Source organism: Zea mays, chromosome 5 (assembly GCF_902167145.1).
Source record: "Zea mays cultivar B73 chromosome 5, Zm-B73-REFERENCE-NAM-5.0, whole genome shotgun sequence".
Lineage (NCBI taxonomy): Eukaryota > Viridiplantae > Streptophyta > Magnoliopsida > Poales > Poaceae > Zea > Zea mays.
This window is the reverse complement of record NC_050100.1, coordinates 37,707,247-37,730,107: the sequence shown is the minus strand read 5'-3', so window position 1 is coordinate 37,730,107 and position 22,861 is coordinate 37,707,247. Positions and strand designations below refer to the sequence as shown.

At 42.5% G+C, this 22,861-nt stretch overlaps 1 protein-coding gene across 2 annotated transcripts; it reads right to left on the bottom strand.

Moving 5' to 3' along the window:
• Nucleotides 1-16,503: 16,503 nt before the first annotated feature.
• On the bottom strand, nt 16,504-21,067 carry LOC100282811 (mps one binder kinase activator-like 1A). 2 transcript variants are annotated; one of them, XR_552418.4, is made up of 8 exons: nt 20,747-21,067; nt 20,242-20,290; nt 19,852-19,960; nt 19,644-19,737; nt 19,412-19,545; nt 19,001-19,164; nt 18,547-18,698; nt 16,504-16,950 (listed from the first exon to the last, which is right to left on the bottom strand). XR_552418.4 is itself a non-coding variant. In NM_001155717.2 (7 exons), exons 1-7 carry the CDS (start codon nt 20,770-20,772, stop codon nt 18,624-18,626), a joined length of 651 nt encoding a protein of 216 aa, NP_001149189.1. In that variant the 5' UTR covers nt 20,773-21,023; the 3' UTR covers nt 18,327-18,623. The 2 variants fall into 2 exon arrangements, 1 of the variants encoding a protein (NP_001149189.1); NM_001155717.2 differs by lacking the exon at nt 16,504-16,950 and having other exon boundaries at nt 18,327-18,698; nt 20,747-21,023.
• Between the last annotated feature and the right edge of the window lie 1,794 nt (nt 21,068-22,861).

Genomic DNA, 22,861 nt, shown 5'->3' with positions numbered 1-22,861 from the left:
GCGGGGGAGGGTTCGGCCGCGGGCAGATGCGGCCTGCGGGGCAGGGTGTGCACGACAGAATGTGCACCAGGGGGGTGTGGACGCCTACAGTACTGACATAATTAGTAGTAGAGATATATATGTTATTTCTTCTCTTACAACACTCGTTATACTTGCCAATCTGCTTTTCAGATTTGCTTCAGCCTTCTCATGTTATAGTTTTCTTTTTCAATAAGTTAGGCAAAGGTCTATGCTGATCTGATTTAGCTCTTTGTCTGATTGCCTAAGATCCTCTTCCCATGCAAGACGATCCTCATCACGTACCATCAATGTGTTCATGCATTCTTTCACATCCTGGAATTTGGCGTTAGCCAAATCAAACACTTCCTTTAGTCTTTGGAGCTCTATGGTGAGCTCCTCTACTTATTTCTCTGCACCTTTGGACATTGTGAAGGCTGCCTAAGCTTTGTTAATGGAAATATCAGTTTCGATCAACAAAGAATCATAATCCTCCTGCACTTTTCCCAACACATATTTCACTGAAATCACTTTGTCAACCGATGCTTTGTGTCATTCTTGAATATTATTCAGCTTCTCTCTAACCACAACACTATCATTACAGTCAACTCCCTCCATCGCTTGTGAAATAATTTGAAATAACTCCAAATCATCCTTGGCATCCACCTCCTTAGCTTGTTCCCTCTCCAGGACATGTTTCATTTCGTCGATTAGCTTCTTTGTTCTCTCAACCTCCTTTAATACTGATAACTTTGCAGCCTCTGCAGCTTCTGCTTGATGTTTACATTCTGAAATTTTGTTCTTCATCTTATCAAGCTCAAGTACGATACGGTCACTCGCCTGCTTATAGAAACAAAGAGAGTATGTCACACAGTAATAGCAGTTACAATACACAAAAAGAATGAAGGGAAAGCACTTCTTAGTTACATGTGTTGTTTGTGTCTTGCGAGTTTTCCAGTTCATGTTGCCACCAAATTTTGATGCAACAACATTTACTGATTCAATGGGAGTTGTAGTATCAACAATGTTTTTATCCATTCTTAAGTATTTGCTGGTGTTTGATCTGCTCACAGGTGCAGGCACCTTTTGATGTGTGTCTCCTAGGCTCATTTGGCGCTTATGAAATCTATGGACGACCAGTGGCTTATCTTCTTTCAACCTTTTCAGGATGGAAGGTGGTGTTTCACAAGTAACCTTATCAGAATCAATACAAGAAGCCTCATCCTGAACTCCTTCAATTAACCTAAGCATGGAGTGTGAAGCTGCACAAACATTTACTTTAGAAGCTTCCGTTGTGATAGAACCATCTTGGGCTTCCTTTAATACATAAACTTTGCTAGAGGAAGTTAGAAAGCCTTCAGGAGCTTCACTGGTTGATGTCAATTCACTACCGTCTGCTTTTTGTGAAAGGGAAACATAATCACCACAAGGAACATTTTGTTCAACTGAAACTTCTTGCAAACTGCCTTTCTTGTCTGCCAATATGAGGCTTATAGGGCATTCTTGCCACTTTGATGCCTCGAACATGCAACTAGATGTGTTTGATTTCATTGTGTTCGAATAATCTTGGGCTTCCATTGTTTCGTTAGTTTTGCTAGAGGAAGATGTAATACCATCATGAACTTCAATGGGGCATGGCAATTCACTGCCATCCACTTTTGGTGAAAGTTTGATAGAAACACCGATAGGAATCTTCTGTTCAACTAAAATTTCTTGCAAATTGCTTTTGTTCTCAGCCAATACAAGGCTCATAGGATGTTCTTGCAGCATTGATGCCACAAAATTGGCAATTGATGTCTTGTGAAGGTTATTACAATAATCTCCATCAGTACTTTCAATTAGATTAGGCCCTACTGAACTTTCCAAAGATGTATTATGTTGTATCCAATGGTCAAATATTTTATCTGTTACAGTGTTACCTGCGCCCTGCCATTGCAGCCCTGCTATTGCCTATTTGCATGTTCTTGAAGGGCTGCAACGTTGGCCAGTGGGGTTTGCTATTGCACTTGTGTAACATGTCAAGGTCGTGTCCCTGCAGTTTGATTGTTTGTTGTTGCACTGGCTTTGTTTGTGCGTGAATCGTGATTGAGCCATGTGACCTTGTGCCCCTATATCTCATGGTAGACCTTGGAAATTTAAGCAAGCATCAACGGGCCATGTCCTATTTTGTTCTATGTGGCTTGCGAGTTAAACGAGCTGGCTCGAGCTGCGTAACGAGCCGAGTCGAGCTATCTTGATATCCACCCCTATATAATAGTGATGTTTGTCATTCTGTATCAATGATTTATACTAATTTTTAACTCTTTCCTTAAGAACAAAGCAAGCTACATGAAATTCCTGGATTTGTTTTTTCACTAACACCCACTTTTCTATTGGTCCAGGTGTTTTAAAGGATGTAGCCGGTTGTGACAAAGCAAAACAAGAAATAAGGAAGTTTGTGCATTTGCTTAAAAACCCCAAGAAGTATGAAGATTTTGGAGCTAAAATACCCAAAGGTGCTCTACTTGTAGGTCCTCCTGGGACATGGAAGCCTTTGCTTGCCAAAGCTACAACAAGAGTCTGGTGTGCCATTTTTTTGTTTATTTCCTGTTCAAATTTCATGGAAATGTTTGTTTGTGTTGGACCATCCAAGCTACAACATAAGTAGATTTATTATCTAAAATTACTTTTACAACATATAACTATTTTTATTTGGTATAGATATTACCTCAAATATTTTTGTAAGAAGTTTGACTTAGGACAAATCTCATTTGTGATCAATGTAGTATGAATTTGCTTTGTGCTTTGTTGGTCTGTATTCATATTCGTAGGTAGTCGTCTGTGTTAGACCATCAATGAGTATCCATTTGAGTTGTAAGACTTTGTGATGTTTTCTGAAGATTTGTATAAGTTTGTAATTTTTGTGATAGTCTTAGCATTTAAATGATGCAATTGACATGACATTATCAAAATCAAGTATAGAAGTCTGCATGGTATGATGGTTATAATGTAGCGATGAAACAACTAGATTAAAAGAACAAAATTTATGTTTGGCTAGGATCACAAATGGATTACGAAACATTTTCTCATAACAGTATAACACACATTCGCACACAAGTTATCTTAGTATTATATATGTTTCCGTTGCAACGCACGGGCACTCACCTAGTATTATATAAGATGCTACCGTCAAGTTGTCAGGGTCGGCTTACCCCGTCTCAGCAACGTAGCTTGTCCTCTCGGGCGGTTCAACCGGAATTAACCGAGAACCTCTCTAGAAAATAGCTAGGATTGTTGCAAGGATGCACTCTGGTAAAATTTGGTTGAACCGGTTCTTAGGGACGGTTTAACTGGGGTCCAGGCCAGTTGACCTAGCGGTTCAACTAGGAGTTGAATCAGGATTTGCTCTAGAAAATGTCGGTTCAAACGACTTTTTTATGCATTTCCACCGCACTCTGCACAGCAAACTGTCAGTTTCGTGGAGATCCCCATATATATAGCCTTTCCCCTCTCTCCACATTCACTCACACATTTACTGCTGACCTAACTCTAGATAAGAGCATTCACTCCTCTCTCAACCTCACACCCCAACTCTCTTCATCTCAAGTTGATTTGAGGAATCCGTGGTGTGAAGCTGAGTTTGTTAGTCTTGAGCTTTGATTTCACTCTCCCTCTCTTTCTCTTACTTGAGCTTTTTGCAAACATCGATTTGGATGGATTTGTGGTTCATGGAACCTTGTGTTCCTAAACAGTTCGAAATCACTTGAGTCTCCAAATTTGTGGACGACTCAAGAACTTTGTATTACCTTCTCTCTGAGCATATCTGAGTAAGAGATAGGGTCTTGACCTTTGTGGTCGACCAAGGGAGGATTAGGGTTGGAAAAGACCTAGCCCTTTATGGGCTCCTCAATGGAAAGTAGAGCACCTTTGTGGTGTGATCGAACCTCGAGATAAAACCATGTGTTCTTGCATTCTTGCTTTGTTCATTATTCATTATCCATCTTGTTGCAAGTAAGGATTTAAGCATACCTTTGTGAATGTAGATCTTGTGGAGTTGCTCCACTCATATTTACCCTTTTACCTCGATTATCTCTAGATCTCGTTCTTGAGAATTGAAGAATCTCATTAATCACCATGTTGGATTTGATTTAGTGTTATCCAAGCAGTTGAACCGGTTCAGAGTGGTTCAACCGCCACTCGTAGCGATTGAACCGGCTTGCACCTGTTGAACCGGTAATCTCACTATATTTTGAAGTTTTATTGAAAAATTTAGGTGTAGCCTATTCAACCCCTCTAGGCTACTTTCAACGCCAAAGGACGACAGTCTCCTAGTGCCTGAGGAGGTGTCCATCATGAGGTTCCCTAGACGTTATGCATGTTGGAAGGATCATAGACAGGAGAAGTGCTAGTGGCAACAATGCCATGTGGCCCATTGAGGAGTTGTTAAACTAGACCATCCAAGGGAGTTGTCCTGACAATGCCGAAGGAGGAAGATCAACCCGACTTGGCCCTAGCCCCGGCCTGAGGTAGTAGAGGGATGGACCAAACAATACCACTATACCACCCTCATTGCAGTGTATTGTCAATATTGCTGGAGCTAGTGATAGAGGCCACTGCTCCAACGACTAGGTGTGCCAGTAAATCCATGTTGGCACAACATAACAAAGTGCACCAACATCTCTACTCAGCATAGGCTTGGGGCTAATAGAATCAAGCATCAATAAGGTTTCATGCACAACCACAATACAAAGAGATTTAGGTCACTTAAACGTAATAACTTATGTCTTTTGTGTGGTGGATGATTATATGCAAGTCTAGACACAGCTTATACACTCAAATGATGTTTGGTCTAGCTAGTGAACCTTATATGCTATTCCAATATATGCTAAGGGAGAGCAAGATCAAGAGTATGCCAAACCCCTTCAATGCTTGTCTACACCTCTCTTTTATAGCACAAGGGATGAGAGAGTTACATCTTTATATGAACAACGAGTTCTACTCATCAGAGGTCCAACTACTCCTATCTTATCATAGTTGTTACACCGTATATGGAGTATGCCTTCATTCTACCACAACGAAGAGTGTGACATGCCATAGTGGCAGGTGTGGGTGCCCACACCATCGAGTATGACATATTGGGTAGGGTAGTTGCTAAAGGCACACACACTGCATAGTGCTCATAGGTACACCTGCGGTCTAAGACGTGGCAACAACAATGCATTTTGACTGCTACATCATCTCTCACAATAAACATGAAGGATGTATGCCTTGTGTCAATGGTTGGACGCCACGTGTGACTGATCTGGTCGGTAACACATGTGATACCTACCCATGCCACTTTGGCCCATTGTGCCTGGGAGCATCTTGGAGAGTGTAGAGGGCATATGTGCAAGGCTCCCGACTTAGGGCCTGTTCGGTTGCGTGGGGATCAAAGAGGATTGTTGGGGATTTAATCCCCTCCTATTTAATTTTGATTAGAAGAGAATTAAATCCGCTCCAATACCCCACAATCCCTTTGGGAGTGTTTGGTTTAAGAAATCACTCCATTCAAGATGAGATGGTGCATCATGAATCGATTCCTCAAATTTGGTGGGACCACTCCATTCTTCATGTTAGTACTAAATAACTATGAGGAATGAGATGGTGATGGCTCAAGTCATTTTAGTCCATAAACCAAATAAAAAAAGTGAGGAGCGAGAAGACGATGGACTAACAGGTTATTTGTAACACCTTATTTGTAACTGAACAAGGCCTTACAGGTTTTCGGGACCTGGTCGACACTGAGTTTGGCCCTGTGAGCAAAGGGCCCAAGAATATTAAATTAGGCTTGTGGCTTCTCTATGGATTTATCTTCTATAAAATCTAAAAAAAATGTTTTTACGAGCAATGAATATTTGCCTTTTGTCAATGCTGACACTATCGAACATCTTTTATTTATGTCTACTACATATTAAGGCAATATTGTAGACCACGCCATAACCATGCCCCCTCCCCATCCTCATCCTGCGCGCTTCGCTCGTCAACCAACCAAACCTCCCACTACTAAAACCTCGTCGCCCTTGTCCACTATGCCTGCCTCTGAGAGCACCTAGAGGGGGGGTGAATAGGTGATCCTGTAAAACTTTAACTTAATGCCACAAAAACTTGGTTAAGCGTTAGCACAGTATTGCCAAGTGGCTAGAGAAGAGTCTTAGCGAAAACACAATAACCACAAGAGAATCAACACAGGTAGACACAGTGGTTTATCCCGTGGTTTGGCCAAGTACAACACTTGCCTACTTCCACGTTGTGGCGTCCCAACGGACGAGGGTTGCAATCAACCCCTCTCAAGCGGTCCAAAGACCTACTTGAATACCACGGTGTTTGCTTTTCTCTTTTATATCCCGTTCGCGAGGAATCTCCACAACTTGGAGTCTCTCGCCCTTACAAAGATGTTCACAAGGAAGCACGGAGTAAGGGAGGGATTAGCAACTCACACAAGACACAAAGATCACAGCAAATACGCACACACAAGACCCAGACTTAAGCTCAAAAGACTAGCACACTAGAACGGAGCTCAAATCACTAGAATGTCGAACAAGTGCGCAAGAATGGAGTGTGAGTGATCAAGAGTGCTCAAAGAATGCTTGGTGTTATCCTCCATGCGCCTAGGGGTCCCTTTTATAGCCCCAAGGTAGCTAGGAGCCGTTGAGAGCAATCCGGGAAGGCAATTCTTGCCTTTTGTCGCCTGGCGCACCGGACAGTCCGATGCACCACCGGACACTGTCCGGTGCGGATTTCCTTCCTTATTTGGCGAAGCCGACCGTTGGCAGCCTTGGAGCCGTTGGCGCACCGGACACTGTCCGGTGCACACCGGACAGTCCGGTGCCCCCTACTAGCCGTTGGTTCGGCCACTTGTCCCGCGCGGATCGCGCGGCCGACCGTTGGACCGGCCGACCGTTGACTCACCGGACACTGTCCGGTGCACACCGGACAGTCCGGTGAATTATAGTCATACACCGTTAATTACTTCCCGAGAGCGGCAAGTTTGCCTGTGCCAGCCTGGGGCACCGGACACTGTCCGGTGCACCCAAACAGAGCTGACTTTGGCTGAACAAAGCTATCTCTCTCCAATTTGTTTTCTCCCGTTTCCAGCACTTAGACACAATACATTAGTCTCTAAAACAATGTACTAAGTCTGAGAAACATACCTTTATACTTGATTTGTACTTTGTCCACCATTTGACACTTAGGTACTTGTGTTGGACACTAAATCACCAAAACACTTCGAGATGGCCCAAGGGCACATTTCCCTTTCAATCTCCCCCTTTTTGGTGATTTATGCCAACACAACATAAAGCAAGTAGAACAAGTACAAAATCAATTCAAATGAGAAATCAAATTTGTTTTGAATCAAATTTAGCATATATGGATCATCCTTTGCTACCACTTGGTTTGTTTTTGCAAATCAAACTCAATTTCCTATATCTAAGTCAAACACACATGTTGAAACATAAAGAGAGATATTTCATGAGAAATTGATCAAGGATTCAAAAACTCCCCCTTTTTCCCATAATTAAGCCATTCTCCCCATAAGAGGCCAATTTTTGACAATAAGAGGCAAACGAGAGTATTTTGACAAAGACTCTAGCTCTACTATTTTCAAAACTCACAACTCACAAGTGGTAGCTGATCCATTTATTGCTTTGGCCTTATTTTCTCCCCCTTTGGCATCAAGCACCAAAACGGGATCAATTTTGGCCCTTTAACCCCATTGCCTCACCAAAATCTTCAACTAAGAGTAAAAAGGCAATAAGAGTACAAAGATGAACTTGGAAAAGTTACTCTTTCATCGGAGTGCAGTGGTAGTCTTGCATGGTCCAAGTCCACCTTTTCCCTTTCAAACCTCCTTTGAGACTAAAATAAGCAGACTCAAGCACACGGTTAGTCTCAAAGGGTCAAGTTGTAGCACATCTCCCCCTAAATTTGTGCATCACTTGCAAATGGACTTGTAAGGTCCGGGGAGTGCTTGTACAACTTGAGCACCAAAAATAAACAACACAATGCAAAAAGGAACATGATCAAAGGCATAAACACATGTATGCTATAAATCAATCCAAGTTCCGCGAATCTAAGACATTTAGCTCACTACGCAACTTGCAAAAGGTCTGCTCATCTAAAGGCTTGGTAAAGATATCGGCTAGCTGGTTCTCGGAGCTAACATGAAACACTTCGATATCTCCCTTTTGCTGGTGGTCTCTCAAAAAGTGATGTCAGATGTCAATGTGCTTTGTGCGGCTGTGTTCAACAGGATTATCCGCCATGCGGATATCACTCTCATTATCACATAGGAGTGGGACTTTGCTCAAATTGTAGCCAAAGTCCCTGAGGGTTTGCCTCATCCAAAGTAGTTGCGCGCAACACTGTCCTGCAGCAACGTACTCGGCCTCAGCGGTGGATAGAGCAACGGAAGTTTGTTTCTTAGAACTCCATGACACCAGGGACCTTCCTAAGAATTGGCACGTCCTCGATGTACTCTTCCTATTGACCTTACATCCAGCATAGTCGGAGTCTGAATATCCAATCAAGTCAAAGGTAGACCCCTTTGGATACCAGATCCCGAAACAAGGCGTAGCGACTAAATATCTAAGAATTCGCTTCACAGCCACTAAGTGACACGCCTTAGGATCGGATTGAAATCTAGCACACATGCATACGCTAAGCATAATATCCGGTCTACTAGCATATAAATAAAGTAAAGACCCTATCATAGACTGGTATGCTTTTTGATCAACGGACTTACCTCCTTTGTTGAGGTCGGTGTGTCCGTCGGTTCCCATCGGAGTCTTTGCGGGCTTGGCGTCCTTCATCCCAAACCGCTTGATCAAGTCTTGCGTGTACTTGGTTTGAGAGATGAAGGTTCCATCCTTGAGTTGCCTCACTTGGAACCCAAGGAAGTAGCTTAACTCGCCCATCATCGACATCTCGAATTTCTGAGTCATCACCCTGCTAAACTCTTCACAAGACTTTTGGTTAGTAGAACCAAATATTATGTCATCAACATAAATTTGGCACACAAAAAGATCACCATCACAAGTCTTAGTAAAAAGAGTTGGATCGGCTTTCCCAACCTTGAAAGCATTATCAATCAAAAAGTCTCTAAGGCATTCATACCATGCTCTTGGGGCTTGCTTAAGTCCATAGAGCGCCTTAGAGAGCTTACACACGTGGTCGGGGTACCGTTCATCCTCGAAGCCAGGGGGTTGCTCCACGTACACCTCCTCCTTGATTGGCCCGTTGAGGAAAGCGCTCTTCACATCCATTTGGAACAACCTGAAGGAATGGTGAGCGACATATGCTAGCAAGATACGAATGGACTCTAGCCTAGCCACAGGAGCAAAAGTCTCCTCAAAGTCCAAACCTGCGACTTGGGCATAACCTTTTGCCACAAGTCGTGCCTTGTTCCTTGTCACCACCCCGTGCTCGTCTTGTTTGTTGCGAAACACCCACTTGGTTCCCACAACATTTTGCTTGGGACGAGGCACCAGTGTCCAAACTTCATTTCTTTTGAAGTTGTTGAGCTCCTCCTGCATGGCCAACACCCAGTCCGGATCTAGCAAGGCCTCTTCTACCCTGAAAGGCTCAATAGAAGAGACAAAGGAGTAATGCTCACACAAATTAACTAATCGAGATCGAGTAGTTACTCCCTTGCTAATATCACCCAAAATTTGGTCGACGGGATGATCCCTTTGAATCATTGCTCGAACTTGGGTTGGAGGTGCCGGTTGCGCTTCTTCCTCCATTACATGATCATCTTGTGCTCCCCCTTGATCACACGCCTCCTGCTCATCATCTTGAGTTGGGGGATGCACCATTGTTGAGGAAGAAGGTTGATCTCGTTCATCTTGTTCCTGTGGCCGCACATCTCCAATCGCCATGGTGCGTATTGCGGCCGTTGGAACTTCTTCTTCATCTACATCATCAAAATCAACAACTTGCTCTCTTGGAGAGCCATTAGTCTCATCAAATACAATGTCGCTAGAGACTTCAACCAAACCCGATGATTTGTTAAAGACTCTATACGCCTTTGTATTTGAGTCATAACCTAACAAAAACCCTTCTACGGCTTTGGGAGCAAATTTGGAATTCCTACCCTTCTTTACTAGAATGTAGCATTTACTCCCAAAAACTCGAAAATACAAAACATTGGGTTTGTTACCGGTTAGTAGCTCATACGACGTCTTCTTGAGGAGGCGATGAAGGTAGACCCTGTTGATGGCGTGGCAAGCCGTGTTCACGGCTTCCGACCAAAAGCGCTCGGGGGTCTTGAACTCTCCAAGCATCGTCCTTGCCATGTCTATAAGCGTCCTGTTCTTCCTCTCTACCACACCATTTTGTTGTGGTGTGTAGGGAGCGGAGAACTCGTGCTTGATGCCTTCTTCCTCAAGGTACTCCTCCACTTGAAGGTTCTTGAACTCGGACCCATTGTCGCTCCTTATCTTTTTCACCTTGAGCTCAAACTCGTTTTGAGCTCTCCTTAGGAAGCGCTTGAGGGTCCCTTGGGTTTCAGATTTATCCTGCAAAAAGAATACCCAAGTGAAGCGGGAAAAGTCATCAACTATAACAAGACCATACTTACTTCCTCCTATACTTAGATAGGCGACGGGTCCGAAGAGGTCCATGTGAAGCATTTCCAAAGGTCTTGATGTGGTCATCACATTTTTGGTGTGATGAGAGCTTCCCACATGTTTGCCTACTTGACAAGCTGCACAAGGTCTATCTTTTTCGAATTGCACATTAGTTAAACCTATCACGTGTTCTCCCTTTAGAAGCTTGTGAAGGTTCTTCATCCCCACATGTGCTAAGCGGCGATGCCACAGCCAGCCCATGCTAGTCTTAGCAATTAAGCATGCATCTAGACCGGCCTCCTCTTTTGCAAAATCAACTAAGTAAAGTTTGCCGTCTAATACACCCTTAAAAGCTAGTGAACCATCACTTCTTCTAATGACAGACACATCTACATTTGTGAATAGACAATTATATCCCATATTGCATAATTGACTAACAGATAACAAATTATATCCAAGAGACTCAACTAAAAACACATTAGATATAGAGTGCTCGGATGAAATAGCAATTTTACCTAACCCTTTTACCTTGCCTTGATTCCCATCACCGAATATTATTGAATCTTGGGAATCCTTGTTTTTGACGTAGGAGGTGAACATCTTCTTCTCCCCCGTCATATGGTTTGTGCATCCGCTATCGATAATCCAGCTTGAACACCCGGATGCATAAACCTGCAAGGCAAATTTAGGCTTGGGTCTTAGGTACCCAACTCTTGTTGGGTCCTACAAGGTTAGTCACAATTGTCTTAGGGACCCAAATGCAAGTTTTGTCTCCCTTGCATTTTGCCCCTAATTTTCTAGCAACTATCTTTCTATCCTCTCTACAAATGGCAAAGGAAGCATTTAACGCATGATATATGGTAGAAGGTTCATTAATTTTCCTAGGAACATTAACACCATTTCTCCTAGGCATGTGATTACTAGCATTTCTCCTAGCTACATTTCTACCATGCATATAGGAAGAACTAGAAGCAAACATAGCATATGAATCATAAACATGTGAATCAAAAGCATCATAACTTCTATTTGCATTTCTAGCATGTCTCCTATCATGATACATAAAAGCATGGTTCTGTTTAGCACTACTAGCCATAGGGGCCTTCTCTTTCTCCTTGGCGGGGATAGGAGCCTTATGGCTTGTTAAGTTCTTGGCTTCTATCTTGAAACCAAGTCCATCCTTAATTGAGGGGTGTCTACCAATTGTGTAGGCATCCCTTGCAAATTTTAACTTATCAAATTCGCTTTTGCTAGTCTTAAGTTGGGCATTAAGACTAGCCACTTCATCATTCAATTTAGAAATTGAAACTAGGTGTTCACTACAAGCATTAACATTAAAATCTTTACACCTAGTGCAAACCACAACATGTTCTACACAAGATGTTGATTTATTAGCTATTTCTAACTTAACATTCAAGTCATCGTTTATGCTTTTTAAACTAGAAATAGAGTCATGGCATGTAGACAATTCACCAAAAAGCATTTCATTCCTCTTTATTTCTAAAGCAAGGGATTTTTGAGCTTCTACAAACTTATCATGTTCATCATATAAGAGATCCTCTTGCTTTTCTAGCAATCTATTCTTATCATTCAAAGCATCAATCAATTCATTTATTTTATCCACCTTGGTTCTATCTAGACCCTTGAATAAACATGAATAATCTATTTCATCATCATCACTAGACTCATCCTCACTTGAAGAAGCATAAGTACTAGTGTTACGAGTGCTTACCTTCTTTTCCCTTGCCATAAGGCAAGTGTGATGCTCGTTGGGGAAGAGGGATGACTTGTTGAAGGCAGTGGCGGTGAGTCCTTCGTTGTCGGAGTCGGACGACGAACAATCCGAGTCCCACTCCTTGCCAAGATATGCCTCGCCTTTTGCTTTCTTATAGTTCTTCTTCTTCTCCCTCTTGTTCCCTTGTTCCTGGTCACTATCATTTTCGGGACAGTTAGCAATAAAATGACCAATCTTACCACATTTGAAGCATGAACGCTTCCCCTTTGTCTTGGTCTTGCTTGGCTGCCCCTTGCGATCCTTTAGCGCCGTCTTGAAGCGCTTGATGATGAGGGCCATCTCTTCATCATTGAGCCCGGCCGCCTCAACTTGTGCCACCTTGCTAGGTAGCGTCTCCTTGCTCCTTGTTGCCTTGAGGCTCACGGATTGGACCGTTCAACGCGTCGTCGACATATCTCGCCTCCTTGATCATCATTCGCCCGCTTACAAATTTCCCAAGAACTTCTTCGGGCGACATCTTGGTGTACCTAGGATTTTCACGGATATTGTTCACCAAATGTGGATCAAGTACAGTAAAGGACCTTAGCATTAGACGAACGACATCGTGGTCCGTCCATCGTGTGCTTCCGTAGCTCCTTATCTTGTTGATGAGGGTCTTAAGCCGGTTGTATGTTTGGGTTGGCTCCTCTCCCCTAATCATTGCGAATCTTCCAAGCTCGCCCTCCACCAACTCCATTTTGGTGAGTAAGGTGAGGTCGTTCCCCTCATGTGAGATCCTGAGGGTGTCCCAGATCTGCTTGGCATTGTCCAAGCCGCTCACCTTATGATACTCGTCCCTGCACAAAGAGGCTAACAACACAGTAGTAGCTTGTGCATTTCTATGAATCTGTTCATTGATAAACATAGGACTATCCGAGCTATCAAATTTCATTCCACTTTCCACAATCTCCCATATGCTTGGATGGAGAGAGAACAGGTGACTACGCATTTTGTGACTCCAAAATCCGTAGTCCTCTCCATCAAAGTGAGGAGGTTTGCCAAGTGGAATGGAGAGCAAATGAGCATTTGTACTTTGCGGAATACGAGAGTAGTCAAAAGAAAAGTTCGAATTAACCGGTTTCCTTCTCTCGTAGTCGTTGTCGTCGTTGTCCTTTTGGGAGGAAGTGGACTCATCGCTGTCGTCGTAGTAGACGATCTCCTTGATGCGTCTTGTCTTCTTCTTCTTCCCATCTTTGCGTTTGTGGCCCGAGCCCGAGTCAGTAGGCTTGTCATCCTTGGGCTCGTTGATGAATGACTCCTTCTCCTTGTCATTGATCACAATCCCCTTGCCCTTAGGATCCATCTCTTCGGGCGGTTAGTCCCTTTCTTGAAGAGAACGGCTCTGATACCAATTGAGAGCACCTAAAGGGGGGGGTGAATAGGTGATCCTATAAAACTTTAACTTAATGCCACAAAAACTTGGTTAAGCGTTAGCACAGTATTGCCAAGTGGCTAGAGAAGAGTCTTAGCGAAAACACAATAACCACAAGAGAATCAACACAGGTAGACACAGTGGTTTATCCCGTGGTTTGGCCAAGTACAACACTTGTCTACTTCCACGTTGTGGCGTCCCAACGGACGAGGGTTGCAATCAACCCATCTCAAGCGGTCCAAAGACCAACTTGAATACCACGGTGTTTGCTTTTCTCTTTTATATCCCGTTCGCGAGGAATCTCCACAACTTGGAGTCTCTCGCCCTTACAAAGATGTTCACAAGGAAGCACAGAGTAAGGGAAGGATAAGCAACTCACACAAGACACAAAGATCATAGCAAATACGCACACACAAGACCCAGACTTAAGCTCAAAAGACTAGCACACTAGAACGGAGCTCAAATCACTAGAATGTCGAACAAGTGCGCAAGAATGGAGTGTGAGTGATCAAGAGTGCTCAAAGAATGCTTGGTGTTATCCTCCATGCGCCTAGGGGTCCCTTTTATAGCCCCAAGGTAGCTAGGAGCCGTTGAGAGCAATCCGGGAAGGCAATTCTTGCCTTCTGTCGCCTGGCGCACCGGACAGTCCGGTGCACCACCGGACACTGTCCGGTGCAGATTTCCTTCCTTATTTGGCGAAGCCGACCGTTGGCAGCCTTGGAGCCGTTGGCGCACCGGACACTGTCCGGTGCCCCCTACTAGCCGTTGGCTCGGCCACGTGTCCCGCGCGGATCGCGCGACCGACCGTTGGCCCGGCCGACAGTTGGCTCACCGGACACTGTCCGGTGCACACCGGACAGTCCGGTGAATTATAGTCGTACGCCGTTAATTACTTCCCGAGAGCAGCAAGTTCGCCTGTGCCAGCCTGGGGCACCGGACACTGTCCGGTGCACCCAGACAGAGCTGACTTTGGCTAAACAAAGCTATCTCTCTCCAATTTGTTTTCTCCTGTTTCCAGCACTTAGACACAATACATTAGTCTCTAAAACAATGTACTAAGTCTGAGAAACATACCTTTATACTTGATTTGTACTTTGTCCACCATTTGACACTTAGGTACTTGTGTTGGACACTAAATCACCAAAACACTTAGAGATGGCCCAAGGGCACATTTCCCTTTCAGCCTCCCCGCCCGACGCCCCCATTTCCTCGGCCTCGAAGCCGCGACTGTCACCCCTGCGCCTGCCCCTCCCCACGCGCACCTTGTGTCGTGCCCAGGATACCCGGAATCTGCGACCGCGGCACCTGCTCCCCCTGCTCCAGCTTCGCCCCCGAGATGCCTGAACTCTGCGACCGCACACCCATCATCACTCAACCAACAACCATGTCGTTGACGTCAGTCTCCCGCTCCGCCCCGTGTCCTCGCCCTTCTACCATCAAGATCTCGCGGGAGGCAACCCACTCGCGGCCGCGCCCCACGCTCTCCTCCTAAAACCCCTCGCGTCCAAGCCCTTCGCATCGTACCACCAACTCATGCCCTCAACCAGTGGCATGGCCTGCCCCTTGCTGTCGTAGTCACCGCCTCCAAGCCAGTTCTCAAGGTACCCATCGTATCCCTTCCCTCCTGTCACTTGTGGTGGGATGTCACGTGATGGATCGGTCGACTGCTTCAAACTTCCTGGCTTGGGTTGGGGTGCCGCGCAGGACTCGAAGAAGTACTAGCAGTCAAACTCCATGACGATAAAGTTCACCAGCGTGGCCAACATTCCCTTCCTCTTGCTCCAGCTCCCTCAGATATCATCAACGCCCACAACATCCTCGTCGGCCACGAGACCACGCTCTTTGCCGTGTCGTGGTTCGTACGGTCCCCAATTCGTGTCTCAGATTTCACCTCCTCTATGCCTATTTGTGGCGCTCATTTTGATGGATTTGATTGGACGCTTCAGGGAATGTTCATTGGGCTGCTAGGCAACCTCTTGCCCCTCTCCTATTTCACTAAGAACAGGGATATGGAAGTTGTCATCGTGTAGACTCTTGGTGTCATCTCCACCTATGCGGTCCTCGTGCAGCTTGCCATGGCGGAGTCCATGCTGGTGCCACAATTTGTGGCCGCCTTAGTCGTTGTGGCCACTGGGCTCATCCTAAACTGCCTCAATTACTTTGGCTGGCTCTCTAGAACCCTCTGGCTATTGTGGGAGGATTTCATCACAGCCGGAGGTCTTGTCCGTGCTACCTCATGTTAAAAACCCACAGTGCTGTGCGTGCAGCTTTTTATAGGCAAGGGAAAACGCCTCGAGAACTCAACAGACCCACAGTAAAACATCACCTTTTAACAGTCATATTTCAAAAACCCCCGTGGGGCCACTTCAACCGAGTGAGGGAAGCGTTTCGACCATCTCTCAACAGACTTCAATACCAGCTCACTTAGTCGAACTAGCCCCTCGGAGGGCAAGTGTTGGGGCGAAGGCGTACCGCCCCCTCATTCGACCATTTCATGACAGGGATAAATCATGACAGAGGAAAAGCAAAGGCAAACGAAGACTCGTGGAGCGAAGGCCCTAAGACGGAAGGAGCGTACGAAGCAGGCAAAGGCCTTGTCGATCCCTGTCGAAGCTAGAAACAACGAAGGCCTCTCCGACTGCCGAAGACCTGGCGCATGGAGCACGAAGGCTTCATGTCGCCACCAGCGCATTGTTAAGACGGTGGGCCCGTGTAAAACCACCCTGGGCCGCCTGGTCCCACTTGTAAGCCACTGTGTGGGTAGAGTTAATGGTGTGTCCGTCCGTGAAATACCTAATCATGTTGTAATGACTTGTAATAACCCTTGAGAGGGGAATATTTCAGGGATAACGTAGGTAACCAGGGGCATAACTGTATTTGAGAGGGTGAAATCGTCCCCTGGTTACCTATAAATACCCCCGCACTGTACCCTATTGCGAGAGGCTGAAAAACACTGTTGCGCTAATACACTGTATTGACAAGTATCAAATCATCCATGTACTTCCACTACCAAGTACCTTTAGCTTCGCATCCACTCCCTTTAGTTGCTCCACACACCTCGCAAATATAGGGTGCCATCTTCTTCCACATGTTGTTTATGTCATCTTCTTCCTTCCAAGTGTCTTCTTTGATGGCCCTTTTCTTGAGACTTTTGATGTATCTCCTTTCAGTTTCCACCACTTTGTTCTCGCAATCTTGTTTTGTTTATCCCTATGGAAACACACCTAAAAATAAAAGAACTCTGTCACAAGCTTATGTTGAGAGCCAACATACTCACTAGGTATCATCTTGCAAGCTAAGCATGCTCGTTTGTCTTCTCTTCTTGTGAGGATAAAGTCAATCTGCCTAGAGTGTTGGCCACAACTATATGTGACTAAAAGGATTCTCTTTATAAATAAAGTGTTGGCTATCAAGAGGTCAAAAACTACTACAAAGTTCAAGACTTCTTCTATCTCTCCTGATTCCTACTACCATACCCAAAACCTCTATGAACCACCTCAAAACATACACTTGTTGTACTTGCATTCCCATTGAGATCTCTTATGAAAATCTTCTCACTAATAGGAATAGCTCTAACCATGTCATCTAAGTCTTCCTAAAAAGTCTCTTGGTACTCTTATCGTGGCCTATTGGGGGAGGACATACACACTAATTACATGCATGATCAAATTACCCACGATTATCTTAACTAGAAAAATCCTATCCCATTGCCTTCTCACATCCACCACACCATTCTTAAGGATCTTATCAATCAAAACCCCTACTCCATTTTTATTTGCAATTGTCCCTGTATACCAAAGCTTGAAGTCGGTACCATTCACCTTCTTTACCTTTTGACCCTTTCATTTAGTGTTTTATATGCGTAAGATATTTACACATCTCATGGCTGCTATCTCAGATAACTCTCTTAACTTACATGTAAGTGGTCCTATAATCCAACTATCTAAACATATCCTAGTTGGTATGATTAGGCATTTTTTTACTACACCTAAGTGTCGATGTGGCACACTACTAAGAAAGTAGCAACTCGATCCTATTGACACAATGTCTACATTGCGACACAACGCTTCACCAAGGGGGTGCTGACCTAGTCCTTATCTATTTAACACCATACCCGAGTTTTGATGTGATGCATCGTGAAGAGGGTTACTCCCAGCAGATTTCAAGTTTCAATTTAACGTTGGCTTGCCAAACCTATCACAACCTGTTATGTTGAGACAACATAGATGAAGTCGTTTCCATGATATGGCGGAGACAAGAAATAGCGAATGCAAAAAAATCCTTCTTTTTTCTTTCATTTCAAAAGTGCATCAACCCTTTAGGGTCATCATTTGTCAATTTTTTCATAAAATTGACTCTTTTTTAGATTTCACAAAAGTTTAGGCAAACATTCATCAAACTCCAAATGTTTAGCACTTACATTAGACTTTATTACATCTATCTTGATGCAACCACAAAAACAATAAAAAAGAATTGTATGTCACATTGAATAGTACTACATACCTTATTGTAATGATTCCAAAATACATTTTGAGATGATTTTTCTTAAAGAAAATAACTCCTTTTATAGTGATGTATCTATAAACAAGACTAATATTTTACATGAATAGATGAATAAAGTTCTCCTTTAGGAATGAGAAATTAATGCTTGTTGCAAACAGAACTTATGGAGTCATTCAAGAGAAGGATACACAACATTATCTCATTGAGCCCTAAATAGTTTCTTCAGGACTTCATAAGACAAACATGCACAAGTCCCATTGTAGAGACAGACACCTAAAAGATAACAAAAAAAAACTTTTGACCATTCTTAGTCTCACCCTCATACTGGACACTTAGTTGTAACTCCTTGCTCTCCAAAAATAAGAAAATGATCCAAATAATCATTGATGTCATGTCAACAAACTGAAACAATGGATTCAATTAGATCAATAAGTGGTGCAAGCTCAGCCTTGTCAATCAACGTGAATTCCTGCACAAGGAACGTAACCGGTTCAAAAAGAAAAAGACTATAATTGAGTGATCTTTCATTCGTATATATTCCGATTACAAAACTAGAAAAACTATGGTAAAAATGATGTCACACTCACTAATCAATGAAAATTGTCACTAACTGTTTTGCAGTTACATATCAGTTTTGAATTCTTTTTTTTTATAAAATTATGAAAAAAGTTGAAGCTTCTAACTAATAATATATCATTCAGTGAAATGTTCACCATGTGACTATACTCTCATTAAGGCAAGAGGATAAAGAAGAATCAAGATGCAACATACCCAAGTGAACAATGTAAAATGCTTGAAGCAAGTGTTAAGATGTGCTTCCTCCTTAAGGCTGACAATCTTTTGAAAATGTGAGTGGTAAATATGAGCATAAACACGGAAAAGTCGCTTAAAGATTGTCTTCACAACTTCCTTGAAATTTTGTGGAAAAGGGGTTCCTGCAAAAATAGTATATCCAGTTAACTATATACATACTAACATCGTATCGCTACTAGTACTCTAATTCAATAATAACATAAAAACTAGAATGCTGATTTTAGTATTCCATTCGGCGATTGTGGTACTACTGTAATCTTTTTTTTTTTTGAACGTACGGTACTTCATTACAAGTGCCCAAATCTTCTTCACTAGGACGTAACCCCTTGTTGCTGTAATTAAAGCCCAAGAATTACTATGATGAAGTACCGAGTTTCTGAGGGAAGATGGATTCGTCATCAAGCTGAGCTTCGATCCAATCCATCAAGTACTCAACATACTTTGGTGCTGAAACCTCAATTGGTTTCTTGATCTGCACCCCATCGGCCCATCTATACTCAAACCTGAAATTTTGTTTGGTACCGTTCGAAAACTCTTATCAATAAAATCAGGAGTTCTGATTTTGGGACAACATATCTCCCAAAGACAGCATATTTCTTACTTTGGTCCAGCTGACATTGTTGGGCATGTAGCTGGTGTGCAGAACTCCATTAGAGTACCATACAGGATGTTCACCTGGTTGAAGAAATCAACAGCTGTGAAAAAGCAACAGCTATGTGATCAAAACATGTGATAGTTACATGGTACATATATTTTCCTTAGATTGCTATACTTTTTCGTTAGAACGTACAAATTAGTGTAGGACTTACTGTTAACAGCTAGCCATTCATTGAGATCCTCCCCTGGTGGCAATCGGACAGCATCCCTCAAATTCCCGCTTCCTAAGGTTGCATCGATGTGTTTCTTCAGCTGCACACCCTGTATCAAACACATGAACAACAAGGAAAAAGAAATGTTTTCAGCTTTTCCATGAACATTGTATTGGCAGAAAATAATTGGTCCTATTTGCAAGAGAGTCTATCTGTAAATTTTTCTTTCCTCTAATTTGTATTGTCTTATAACTCTTGAGTGACTCCAATGGTAACAACGGAAAGGAGTTTATGAATGATTTTGATCAGAAGTAAAAGGACAAAGTCCCTCAAAAAAGTATTATGAAAACGGAACTAGTTATCATCCAAAAGCTACAGATCGCCAATGACCTTGTTGCCAGACGGTGCATTCTTCTTAGGCCTGAACGTCTTCTGATTCCTGTTGATAAATAAACCACATCGAAACAAAGTCTGGTCAGAGATACACGAACAGAATAACCCATGAAATGTCCGAAAATAACGTCGTGCAACCAATTGAAATCGGTGAACTATATATATATATATATATATATATATATATATATATGAAAAGACATGTATTTTTTAAAGAAGGAAAAAAAACTCAAGAAGTGCAGCGATGAGAACGTGCAGGCGTTATTGTTCTCAAGGTCAAAACCATTTAATCCCCCACTTTTTCATCCCCTGTTTTCTGCAGATTCAGATAATCATAAATGCAACCTTCCACACCTACCGCAGGCAGAAGAAAATCTGAAGAGAACTAACAGCGAGATGAATGAAAAATAAAAAGAATAGACGGTCTGAAGGCGGAAAGAAATATCAACGCAGTTGCCTAAAGGATGAACGGGATAGAGCAAGAAGTAGACAGAGAACATACTTGCTCCCAAGCCCGAAGAGGCTCATCTTAATTTCTCCTTCCTTCACCGATCACCACCCAATCAAGAAACCGGAGGTGTTGGCGCTGGTCTCTCCCTGTCGCGCAAGACAGAGAGAGAAATATAGGCAGGAAGGGGTGGCCGCGGGGTTTCTTCTGTTCTCTTCTCCGTCCGGGGCTCCCCTCCTCTCCTTTTTGGTTTTGAATTGGCAGATATTCTCGCTCGTCTCGTCGCTGCTATTTTAGATGGAGTTTTGGCGAGAGACGTTCATCTCAACCTCCACTCCTCCTTTCGCGAGGCTGGCAGCTGCCCCCTTTTTCTCTGCATGCGAACCCCCACGGCCCCACCCCACCCCCTCTCGTTAGTCGTTACTATATTGAGGATCGGAGACCATGATTTGGATAGTCATTTCCTTTTCAAGAGACTGACAAGCAAATCAAACATCCACTCCCATTAGCATGTGTTCGTTTTATATTTAAAGAAGACGACCATAAAGTGTAGCTGAGTGCAGTGCTATTTAGGGGACTGTTTAGTTCAGCTTTTTTGGCCGGTTTTTTTCAGAGAATCTAAATCTGGTCATGGGAAAATTGGCTGTAGGAAATACCCGAGTATCATAGTGATTACGTACGAAGGAAGATGAATATGTTTATTGAGTTTAGAATCTAGAAAGTGACGGACAATTTTTACCAAATTGATTTTTATAAAAGTGTGTTGAAAAGATGAGAGTTTGACAGTCGTAGCAGTTTTTGGTAGTCAGAAGCTGAAAATGCTGAAACAAACGGGGCCTAGAAATCCTCAGAATCTAGACCCCCACGGTGATATGTCATATGAATTACTTCCGAGTTAAGCAGGGTCGTTGGTGGAGGAGCATAAAGGTCCTTTCGAGTAGGGTTTAGGGATGGATTCGAATGTCTGAGTTCCGAAGTATCCGTATTCGTATTTGCTAAAAATGTAATTTGATTTATAATATATTTCTTATTTGTATTCGACAAAATCATGGAATATTCGATATTATTCGTATCCGAGAAGAAAAAAGTATTCAATGAAACCATTAAAAATATTTTTATTACTAATTACAAATGGTTTTATTTTTCATAATATGCTAGATAAATTATGCACACCATTTAAAATTTGTAAAAATATTATATGATAAATAAATAATTAGAGTAATATTATATTACTAGTGATATACAATGATAAATTAATTAATATTAAAAAGATTATTTGTAAATATATTACAATATTGGGATTTTAGAGTCCAAGATACAAATATACCTAATGTAAAATAAATATTTGGAGTCCAAAATACAAATATACTTGGTATACATATTTTTTTAAAAAAATATAATATTCAACTAAGTTTCATAAACATTCAACTAAAACTCTCCACTTTACAATATATAGATTAATTTCTTCATTATTTACATTTAAATTTTGGTGCCCACATTCATATAGAGTATTCATTCATTTTGGAATAACAAATTTAAATTTATTGGCATATTTACTATTTTATACCAATTAAATGAATTAGATGCCTGTTTATAGGAACTATAAAATAATATGTAAATGTGGTCAAAGCTTGACATATATTTATAAGCATGACATATATTTTTATTGTTAAAGAATATATTTTTATTAATGAATATGCTCATAAGGTATCTATGTGCTATGCTTATAATTAGTTTGTTTTTAACAACTATAATCCATCGATAAAACAAATTAATAATCATTATGACGCTATGTTCTAAGTCATGTAAGTATTCGATTTGAATCCATCTCAACTTTGGAGGGCTTCTTCCCATCATTTTTTCATGTGGTTTCACTATTTTTCTCGTGAGCCGTACCAAACGAGTGAACGACACTTTATACATGACTTTAAGAGAAAGTACTTTTTTGTTTTTCTATTAGATAGGTGAAGACAAAAAAAAGTGGCATAATTTTTGTGAAGAGGTCCTCCCACCAATCCCATCCCTTCTTCAGTATGGATATTACAGGTGTATTGGAATGTATTGAGTAGGATTAGGATGAATTTTGACTTGTTATAAATTTAAACCGGCTCAATCCCATCCAATACAGATTATCACCAAAACGAACAAACCCTAAACCGTACAGTCGAT

Excerpts from the sequence above, each read along its gene's own strand:
- LOC100282811 (NM_001155717.2), bottom strand. The coding sequence starts at position 20,772 with ATGAGCCTCTTCGGGCTTGGGAGCAA. Across the intron at positions 19,738-19,851 it reads TGAATGGCTAGCTGTTAACA|CTGTTGATTTCTTCAACCAG; the intron begins GTAAGTCCTACA and ends GCTTTTTCACAG. Across the intron at positions 18,699-19,000 it reads ATTTTACATTGTTCACTTGG|GAATTCACGTTGATTGACAA; the intron begins GTATGTTGCATC and ends TTCCTTGTGCAG.